Raw genomic sequence first — 11,524 nt, 5'->3', positions numbered from 1 at the left:
TTCCTCCATATAGGATGCCAGACTATCAAAGATAACATTGTCAGAAGCCCCAGAACTTATTCTCTATCAATGGATGATGGGTGAAATAAACGGTGTAGAATTATCTTGCCAAATATGCAATAAAATGACCAAACTCGGTTTGAACTTGAGTCACCTCAGTCTATCCAGATACATTGCCAACAAAGGAATAATATAAAAGCAATATCAAAGACAACCAAAAATCCATGCTGTATCACAATTACAACATTGCCATTCCTCCTCTGTTGCCATTCCTCAAACACTCAACCAAAAATCCATGCTGTATCACAATTACAACATTGATATTCCACCTCTGTTGCCATTCCTCAAATACTCAACCAAAAATCCATGCTGTATCACAATTACAACACTGAGATTCCTCCTCTGTTGCCATTCCTCAAATACTCATTCCACAGTCAGTTAACATAAAGTGTTAAAAAGCTATAACAATGTGAAATGTTTACAGGAAGCGATAACACATAAGCTGACATAGCAGTTAAAATCACAATGTAAAAGATAGCATGCTGTAACATATTAGAAAGCAGAAAGCTGTGTCTGCCAACGACATCTTCCATAAACATTGGCATGTTATAACACAACCAGTGACACAGGAGATAATGGCATACAGTAACAGATTCAATAATGGACAATAATTCGATAAAAGACATACTATCACATTGTAAACAGCATATAACATAACAATGGCATGTAAAGGAAGCAAGACAATAACACATCAAAATAGGAAAAGAATACAAAAAAAACCCAATTTTTTTTAATTACCACTAAGGGTAATTAAAAACAGAGGAAGAAGACAAAATATAACATGGCAAAGCAAACAGATGTGTGTGTGATTAACAAGCAATGAAGCAAGCTAACAAAAACAGAAAACCCTCTCTCACCAAAAAAAGACAAAAAGTAAGAAATAAAAGAAAACAAAAAATGTTAAAATAAAAAGATGAAAAAATATTTCATTAAAAAAAGGAAAACATTGGGATCTTTTCGGTTTGAATGGCAGTTTTTAAAAATATTTTCCACGTAACTAAACACTTTTGAACTTCGTATACTGGTAGAATGTGTTTATAAAACATCTTTTTCTCTTGGCTTTATTGAGAAAATTCTAGAGTTTGTAAGATATTTGTTGGGTTTTTTTCTTCAATTTTTGCAATTTCAACCAATCAATGACGTCCATTGAGGTAAAAAACGTTCTGTACCGTATGAATATGTCCCTCATTTAAGAAACAGATTGGGTTTATTTACATTTCTGAAGAAAAATATGATACTCTTTCCCCCACCCCTAACCCTAACCCAAAAACAGATTGAAATGCAATAGATCGATTCTAGGGTCATAATATGGGTGACAATTTCATATGACACCGCTAGAAAAAACTGTCGTTCAAACCGAAAAGATCCAGGCATTGAAATCATCATGATAATGAAAAATAACAAACGGTTAATGCAAACAAGCAATTAGATATTTTAACTGCAGGAAATGAAAATTGTTTCAGTGAAGAACCAAACAGACAAGGTACTTCAATCATCAATTTTTATATTACTAATATTTCTAATTATATAAAACAATGTATAAAATAAAATTTAAAGGAGAAAGTCAAATCATGTCACTAATTAACATTACGAAGATGTTAGACTATGCTCCTTCCTCAGTACAAGGGTACATAGTTATTCACTTCCTGCTGATAAAATACAAAAAATTACCAACAAATTTTGGAAGCGTCAAATATGTTTGGTATTTTACAGAGAAGAAAGTAAATTTCAAATGCAGTATAACTGCGAAAACAGCAATAAGATTGGGTATTTACCCTTATAAGACGGAAAAAAGTTGCCCGTCTGCTGGCAACTTATAACGGTAAATACCTATTTCTATATTACCCACAAGGGGCTAAACATAGAGGGGACAAACAAGGACAGACATAGGTATTAAGTCGATTACATAGACTCCAGTGCATAACTGGTACTTAATTTATCGACCCTGAAAGGATGAAAGGCAAAGTCGACCTCGGCGGAATTTGAACTCACAACGTAGCGACAGACGAAATACGGCTACGCATTTCGCCAGGCGTGCTAACGTTTCTGCCAGCTCACCGCCTTAGCCAGCTCGCCACCCAATCATTTTACTATTTTCACACTGTATTCAAATTTTACTTTCTTGTCTGTAAAATACAAAAATTACTATAGTACATAATGGTAAGTACTGAATGATAAAAAGCATGAATTAGTTCTGAAGCAGGTAGCTGTTTAAATCCCTGTTTAGTAGTGGAGGCTTTGTGCATCATCACTGTTACTAGTGAGGCTGAGTATCTCTAAGTTTATATCGGAGCTCGTATTGTTTGCAAAATGATTAATTTATTTCTCTTTTCCAAACATATCGTGCCATCCCTTCGCAATGGTGCAATTTCTTTATACTTTTCTAGCATCAGATTTTGAAGCTGGGAGTTTACCGTAACTAATAATTTAGCATAGAATTTATAAAGAAAAGTGAAGAGACTGATTCTGATGGGTCAAAAATGGGGCAGTATGGTCTCAGCCTGGGTTACTGTTGTTAGATATTTTGCCATAAGTACTGCAATAATTAATAAAACTCCTTAACTTTCAATCCCTCAGTTAACAAAATTGTAAGGCAAAGAAATACAGTGACCACTGTTAAGATGTGGTTGTAAAACATGGTATAACAGACAAACGGATCTTTTCGGTTTGAACGGCAGTTTTTAACATAATTTCTAGGTAACTAAAAAAATTTTAAACTTCGTATACTGGTGGAATGTGTTTATAAAACATCTTTTTCTCTTGGCTTTATTGAGGAAATTCTAGAGTTTGTAAAATATTTGTTGTTTTTTTTTCTTCAATTTCTGCAATTTCAACCAATCAATGACATCTACTGAGGTAAATAACATTATGTGCCGTATGAATATGTTCCTCATTTAAGAAACAGATTGGGTTTATTTACATTTGTGAAGAAAAAAAGATACCCTTCCCCCCACTCCTAACCCTAACTAAATCTAACCCTAAAACAGATTGAAATGCAATAGATCGATACTAGGGTCATAATTATGGGTGACATTTCATATGACAACGCTAGAAAAAGCTGCCGTCCAAACCAAAAAGATCCCACAAAATAAACAGCAACCCTATCCATAAACACACAACATGCCTTCAATAGATTTGAACCAATGCAACATTAAATTCAAATTCACCAAATTCCTTCCATGGGCAACATCTAAGATGTTTAATAGTATAAAAGGCAAGATAACCCACAATCTATTCTACACAGAATGTCTGAAAGGCAAACAATGTGCATAAGTACCTATTCGCCGAGACCCACTTAGATCTTATTATTATATGTAAAGTATAAGGCTAAACCTTTTTTCATTTTTTAAATCATTCCTACTTAGAAAACTAAGAACCTTATATATAATTTTTTCAGATTCACAAATTTTACCAGAAATTTTAAGTGATTATAAAGTGAATGTCTTTCTCATATATTTTATTTTATTTATTTTATTTTATCTAGTTTCAGCTCACGAGCTGTGGCCATGCTGGGGGACCGCCATGGTACAATTTAAAATAAAAAGATCAAAATAAACAACCTTGTCTTATATTTAAATCCTCACTTCCCTCTATCTCTAACTGGAAGCAGAATGTGCACCAACAGGAGATGGTTATCTCCATACTATGAATCTGTTACTGGACATATTTCATGTTAATTTCATCAGCCATATTCATCCAGGCTAGCTTCGGGCATGTTGAAAGAGGCTATTCATTTTGGAGTTTTTACTTGTAGATTGATTGCTTTCATAACAGTTAAGGGCCTTAATCTACTCTTACAACTATCTATTTAACCCAGCGATTGTTTCAAAAAAAGATGGGTGAATGTAGCAAGGATGGCACGTATGAATGATGAAGCCACCTTGAGCATAATCCTATGAACCCAGAAATTTAAAACAGAGGGTTACCACCTACTTGCAAACAAATATGGTAACATGTAACAATATTGACTGAGGTTACCGTGGTCTTTTCCGTAGGCTTTTCTTCCACAGATAAACCTTATCTGCTTCCCCCTTTACACCTTACATCATGACACTGTGATACACGATCCCTATTGATCATTTTTTTCTTTTGTTTCTTTTCCTTTTTTTCTTTTCTTCTTCTTTCCCTTTTACAATCCCTTTTGATCGAATACCTACCTCCACCTTTTTTTTTCCTTCCCCCAAAAAAGAAAAGCTCTACTTTGTAATCTGTCCCGTCTGTGTGCAGCCCTGTGTGGCTAATAAGGAAACATATTTAACCCATAAATGGGACCATAACATGACGGAATGAACTTGGGAATAACGGTAATTAAGAGGTGACTCCATGCTCCCCACAACTCCTGAACTGGAGCCTCGCTACTGGAGGCAGTTCAATGTCATATCCAGAAGAAATATATTTGAGCAGATACAATAAATATAGCCTACCAAAATTTTTGTAAATTTTTGTTAAGTGTTGATTTAAGGAGAGAAGGGTGTATTCAGAAGCTTTGAAGCATTGAATATGGGTAGATTTGAATAAAGCTTCTAAGTGTTGCTCCTCTACATTAAGCAACTTCTACAGCTTGTTTTTCACCATACTAGGGAGCCAAAATATTTCATAGACAAGCTTGAAGATGATAAATATCCTTACCTTGGATTACGCTGTTCTAGAGATTTGTTTTGCTGTGTTTTTTTAGTTTAGGGATGGTTTCTGTTTCTCAGTTGTGGTTTAAAAAGGGGCATTGCAAAATAAAAAATTGCTTTTTACTGTTTACATTGTTTGGGTTATTTTCTCTCTCTCTCTCTCTCTCTCTCTCTCTCTCTTCCTCTCTCTCTCTCAGCCAATATTGATTTTAGAAAAGGAGTTGCCTTATTTGATCCAATTTAACAGTTATTTTAAATCCTAAATAGCTACTTTAGAGAAATAATCTGCTTGAAAAATTATCTTTTATATTTTTCTATAACTTTTTTATACTTTTTGGTTAGTTAAAAAAAATTTTTTTTTAATTTAAAAATTTAAAATTTAAATAATTTAAATTTAAAATTTTATATATATATATTACATATATTAATTATATTTATTTTTTGTTTTTTATGTTTTGATTTATGTCTATCACTGTTTGAGTTGCCTAATAGTGGTTTTATCTCTAATTTAATTTATAATATATAGATAGATAGATATGTAACATTTTGATATAAAAATACTAATTAAAATTAAAGTAGCAATAATTTGTTTGACATCAGATTAATACTTTTGAGAAAGTGACATATATTTAATGTTTTAGTTAGTTTTAGCTATCCTGGCCCAAACCATGATAGCACTGTCTTTGAGGAACGAACCCTCAAAGTTGAATTAAATGTTTTATCTGAAGAATGAGATGAAATGGATTCTTGCCTGGCCATCTGGACACAAACAACGCCAAAAGTGACACAGTTAAGCAGAAAACAAATTAGAGAGAGATAGAGAGAGGGAGAGAGATAGATAGATAGAGAGAGAGAGAGAGGGAGAGAGAGAGAGAGAAAATGACTTGGTGGTGGATTAAAACTAATCAAATTGATGAGTAATTCTGTATTCTATATCTGATGATTTATTTAGCAGCTGTTCTGACATGTACACACAGTTATACAGAAATAAGGATTAAAACTGAGATAATATACTAACCGTATCAGTTGAAGGGGCTGGTGGATTCATTAAGGGCTCAATGGGTTCTAGGTTATCAATGGGTTCTAGGTTTTCCTCAAAACTGTTGTCTGCAACAAAGTCCACGAAATTAGCTGGCAGATTTCCGGTTTTGTCACCTATCCTTCCCCAAAGCCAATCGTTGTTGACCCACTTTAGAACTGTCACTTCTTGCTGAGCCTAAAAGTAAAGGAACAATAAATACGCTACAACAACATCTCGATTTCACCTCCTCCTCCTCCTCCTCAAACCTTCTTGGCTGTCACCTGCTCCCACTGTACTCCTCCTCTACCTACCACTCACTATATACTCTTACTCTTTTACTTGTTTCAGTCATTTGACTGTGGCCATGCTGGAGCACCGTCTTTTAGTCGAGCAACTTGACCACGGGACTTATTCTTTGTAAGCCCAGTACTTATTTTATCGGTCTCTTTTTTGCCGAACCGCTAAGTTATGGGGATGTAAACACACCAGCATCAGTTGTCAAGTGATGTTGGGGGGGGGGGGGGACAAACACAGACACACAAACATACATGCACACATATATATATACATATATACGACAGGCTTCTTTCAGTTTCCGTCTACCAAATTCACTCACAAGGCTTTGGTCGGCCCGAGGCTATAGTAGAAGACACTTGCCCAAGGTGCCACGCAGTGGGACTGAACCCGGAACCATGTGGTTGGTAAACAAGCTACTTACCTCACAGCCACTCCTGTATATATATATATATATATATATAAAATATTATTAGAGACAAAACCACTATTTTGCAAAACAAACAAGGAAAGACTTAATCAATACATAAAATTTTAATAAATAGTCAAAAAAACCGCCACTACAATCGTTTCTTGTCTGATCGACAATCTTCAGGTGGACTTCCAATCTAAAAAATCAAAATTTTAAAATATAAAATAATAATTTAAATAATTAAAGTATAAATGAAAAAATATAAGTATATAATCCATATATAACCTATATATAATCCATATCGAAAATATAGACAAATTACCACGAGCCTCAGCATATGCACCTAACGGCCACTCCCGCCCCACATGGATAAATAAACACATACATCCCCAAAAATGGGAGTAATCCCATTCACACCAATTATATGTATACAATTATACACACTAGAATAATACATAACTAACCCAAATATACAGAACATACTAATAATCACCAACTAACCACCATCACAAATGAAACCCACACCCATACAATGACAAAACTCCCCCCCATACCCTATTTACACCCACATAGTAATCCCAATATATTCATCCATACATGGACGCAAGTGCGTGAAGCACATGCACATAATTAGTACGTACAACCCCTAATACACACTAATATATACGTATCAAGCTCGACCTCCACAGCGATACGTTTACACCCACTCACACCCAGATGGGTGAATTGCACAACCAGTGATGCCACACACACGGGCGCGATTACATTGTTGCATATATCGAGCCAAAATAGTATGCATATGTACATGTGAGGGGTACACGCAAATGAAGTGAGCGTGTACCCCCTGCATTTATACCCGTGCGTGAATATACACATGGAGACTACCACACAGGTACTAATTGTTTAGAAATGGGAGCCCCATCACTACACTTAATGTATACTCTCACCCATCCGCACGGATGTGTAAGTGTATCTCCGGTGTATATGTTGAGGCTTATATGTAGCATTGTGGAAGGGAACGTCGTTTAAATTGTGAATGAATGGGTGGAGTTGGGAATTGTAACCGGGTGGTGGACTAGCGTTGCTTGGAATTGTGAATGGATTAGTGTGGTAGTGAGGTATGCATCGAGAATAGTTATGGGTTACTGTAAGTTGTTTGTTAGAGCTGCTAGGGTGAGCTAAAGCTCATAAATGTATATAATGATTTCATGGTAGTTTTTAAAGAATCCATTCATAATAAATTTTTTTAAGTAGCGTTGGTTTGCTACGTGGATATAGTTTTTAGTTCCATTTATTATATTTCTCCATTCATATTTTGAATGACGTTTACTTTCTATGGCGCGTATTCTTTTTTTACATAAGTTATTTCTATGGTAACGTAATTTTTGTTTGGTTTTTTTAACGGCTAAGAATTTAATTTCACTTCATAATTTGTAACTGAATTGTAAGTATGTATTTGATTTATCCTTATGTCATATGTTATTTTTGATATTCTGGTTAATTACGATGTATTTAATGTTGTTTTCATAGGAGTGTTTATGTATATGAGATGGTTGTGAGTTTTTAGTTTTATAATTAATTTATTTATCTGTATGAGTGTGGGTGTGTAAATATTGTTGTATATATCGAGTTTAGTGAGTATGTATATGCGTATATGTGAGGGAGTATATGTATCTGTTGTGGTGTGTGTTTTGCGTGTGGTGTGTGTGTGTTTGTGTGTGAATGTGTATTTGGGTTTGTTATTTAGGTTTTGGGATGTATGTGTTAATTTGTCTGTGTGGGGAGGGAGTGGGTTTTGGTGTATTTTGAGGTTTATAAGTTAGTATAGGTTTGTGTATAAGTCTTGGGTCTGTGGTTTACGTGTGTGTATTTGTGTGTGAATGTTTAGGTTAGGGGGATTGCTATATAAGTTTGTTATAGGGTTTAGCAAAGGGAGATTTTATCGTTATATGCTTTTATGAGTTTTGTTTATCATGGTTTTTTTTTTTTAGGTAATTCGTGGTAATTGTCTATTTTCGATGTTGGTTATTTTTTTACATTGTTTCATTCATAATTTTTGAGTGGTGTTCGTTTTGCCACGTGAATAACCGGGTGGTGGACTAGCGTTGCTTGGAATTGTGAATGGAATAGTGTGTAGTAGTGAGGTAGGCATAGAGAATGGGATTGGGTTACTGCAAGTTGTTTGTTAGAGCTGCTAAGGTGAGTTAAGCTCATAAATGTATTTAATGATTTTTGTGGGTGTGTAAGTTGTTGTATATGTCGAGTTTAGTGAGTATGTATATGCGTATATGTGAGGGAGTATATGTATCTGTTGTGTGTGCGTGTTTTGCGTGTGTGTGTGTGTTTGTGTGTGAATGTGTATATGGGTTGTTATTTAGGTTTTGGGATGTATGTGTTAATTGTCTGTGTGGGGAGGGAGTGGGTTTTGGTGTATATTGAGGTTTATAAGTTAGTATAGGTATGTGTATAAGTCGTGGGTCTGTGGTTTACGTGTGTGTATTTGTGTGTGAATGTTTAGGTTAGGGGGATTACTATATAGGTTTGTTTTAGAGTTTAGCAAAGGGAGATTTTATCGTTATATGTTTTTAAGAGATTTGTTTTATCATGGTTTTTTTTAGGGAATTCGTGGTAATTTGTCTATATTTTCGATATGGATTATATATAGGTTATATATGGATTATATACTTATATTTTTTCATTTATACTTTAATTATTTAAAATTATTATTTTTATATTTTAAAATTTTGATTTTTAGATTGAAGTCCACCTGAAGATTGTCGATCAAGACAAGAAACGATTGTAGTGGCGGTTTTTTTTTTGACTATTTATTAAAATTTTATGTATTGATTAAGTCTTTCCTTTGTTTGTTTTGCAAAATAGTGGGTTTGTCTCTAATAATATTTTATAATATTTTACTATAAAATTGGATTTAATCCTAAATCTGATTTTTTTTCCCTGTAAATTTGGATTTATTCCCTAATATTTATTATTATATATATATATATATATATATTTGTAAAACCTTCTGCTTTTAGCTATCACTATCTTGACCAATTTCAACCAATCAATAACCAATCCACATTTCCAAGCTTGCACGGGTCAGATGGAATTTATTGCAACAGATTTTTCTATCGAGGGATGCTTTTCCCTGTTGCCAACCCTCATCTAAGGAAGCCAATATTTCCCTATGCCTGGCTATGTTTTCAAAGAAGCACTACATATATGATGGTGATGCTTATTACAATTATTGCAAAATGTCAAGACAAAGGCACCCACAAATAATGGGCTTCTTTCAGTTTCTCTCTACCAAATCCATTCACAAAGCTTGGGTTGGCTGGGGTTAGAGTAGAACACACTTACTCAAGGTGCCATACAGTAGGACTGAACTCAAAACCATGTGGTTTGGAAGTGAACTTCTTAACCACACAACCATACTCTCACCAAACAAATTATACACCATCCACACACACACAAAGTATTAACATCCATACACCACAATTCCTCTTGTCTTTAACACAAACACACAACAATACACTATGCTCACTCCCTTTTCTTTTCTCTTTTACTTGTTTCAGTCATTTGACTGCGACCATGCTGGAGCACCGCCTTTAATCGAGCAACTTGACCCCGGGACTTATTCTTTGTAAGCCTAGTACTTATTCTATCGGTCCCTTTTGCTGAACCGCTAAGTGACGGGGACATAAACACACCAGCATCGGTTGTCAAGCAATGCTAGGGGGACAAACACAGACACACAAACATACACGCACACACACATATATATATAAATATATACACGACATGCTTCTTTCAGTTTCTGTCTACCAAATCCACTCACAAGGCTTTGGTCAACCCGGGGCTATAGTAGAAGACACTTGCCCAAGATGCCACGCAGTGGGACTGAACCCGGAACCATGTGGTTGGTAAACAAGATACCTACCACACAGCCTTTTATTTCTGTCCACCAACATCTCACTAGTCTTTCATGTTCCACACTTTGTCTGATAATATCCTCTTTTTTACCTTCCATCATTGTCCAAAATGTTGAACACATTCTCTTATTTCTTCCTTATTGTGCAAAGCTGCTCATTATGTACTGTGAACTCTTACTCAAAATTCTACATTAATAACAACTACAGTCTTAGCTAATTTATCAAGAAATATCTTCAGAAAACAAAGCAAAACAAAAAAAGATCACAAACTCCCAATTTGCAAACACCTTGGATTTTTATTGCCTGTAATAACTGTTCTACCTTCTTCCCATCTGACAACTAATTCTCTCTATTAAGCCTCACTCGATGATAGTCATTACATAACATTCTTTTCTGTGCAATAATGTCCTGTTCTTTTACTTATGCCCTCACCTGTTACCTACTCTGAATTGCCTCTCACTTCACTTTATTTTCTTCATACCTTGAAAATGCAGTACCTGTCCAATGACAGCATCTACTCACCTTGAAGCTTAGCTCTCCTTCTTCTCCTTCAAAGTCATACAGTGTGATGGCTATGGTCTCCTCTCCCCCGACAGGGAAGTCAACTTTGCTGATCACCTCAGAATCTGTTGTCTCATCGTCAAGGCTGTTTGAAGCATCGTTTTGAGAGTGAGCATCGAAATTTATTTGTGACTGAGTTGGACTTAAAAAGTCACAGTTAATTTGTTCTTGATCCTTCAGAGCAGGAGAATCCAGTTTAGTTGGAGCAATAGTGCCAGTGGTAACTTCTGACAGGCTTGCATAGAGGGTGTTATCGAAGGCCATGACTTCAGTAGCATCAGAAGCGGTAGCATCGTTGGAGTTTTCTTTGGCTGGCACTGAATCGGGATCAGTTCCACATGAATTGTTGTTAGCATTAACTGGAGTTGGAGGCTTTAATAGCAAAACGAAGGAAATAAATATCCAGGTTCAAATGATAGAATAAAACAGGCAGCTGGATACGAGTAGACGTAGAGAGAGATAGACATACATAGAAAGAAGGGAAGAGAAGAACGAAGAAAGAAAAATAGACCACCAGGTGGATAGATAGTCAGAATAGGTGACATAGACAGGTAATATGCAAAAAGGTAATAAGACAGGTAATATGCAAAAAGAAAAAAATAGAGATAGACAACTAGAAATA

General features: G+C 35.2%; 1 protein-coding gene and 1 long non-coding RNA gene across 10 annotated transcripts in view; both read right to left on the bottom strand.

Moving 5' to 3' along the window:
* LOC115219269 (probable serine/threonine-protein kinase nek3) overlaps positions 1 to 11,524 on the bottom strand; it is a 102,035-nt gene that overhangs the window by 19,722 nt on the left and 70,789 nt on the right. For 6 of the 9 annotated variants that reach the window (XR_005001808.1, XM_036508662.1, XM_036508663.1 and 3 more), the window contains 2 exons: positions 10,864 to 11,274; positions 5,701 to 5,898 (listed from right to left, as the gene is read on the bottom strand). Coding sequence is in view for 8 of the 9 variants with exons in the window: in XM_036508662.1 (XP_036364555.1) it covers positions 5,701 to 5,898; positions 10,864 to 11,274 (609 nt within the window). In the remaining variant the exon portion in view is untranslated. Of the gene's footprint in view, positions 1 to 4,689; positions 4,750 to 5,700; positions 5,899 to 10,863; positions 11,275 to 11,524 lie in introns of all 9 variants that reach the window. The other 3 variants (XM_036508667.1, XM_036508666.1, XM_036508665.1) reach the window with 1 other exon arrangement.
* Positions 3,583 to 4,683, bottom strand: LOC118765897. Its single transcript, XR_005001811.1, has 2 exons — positions 4,311 to 4,683; positions 3,583 to 3,864 (listed from the first exon to the last, which is right to left on the bottom strand). It is a non-coding gene; the product is annotated as an uncharacterized LOC118765897 (long non-coding RNA).

The sequence above is a fragment of the Octopus sinensis genome, linkage group LG14 (genome assembly GCF_006345805.1).
Source record: "Octopus sinensis linkage group LG14, ASM634580v1, whole genome shotgun sequence".
In the NCBI taxonomy this organism is placed as follows: domain Eukaryota; kingdom Metazoa; phylum Mollusca; class Cephalopoda; order Octopoda; family Octopodidae; genus Octopus; species Octopus sinensis.
This window is presented reverse-complemented; position numbering and strand designations above follow the sequence as displayed.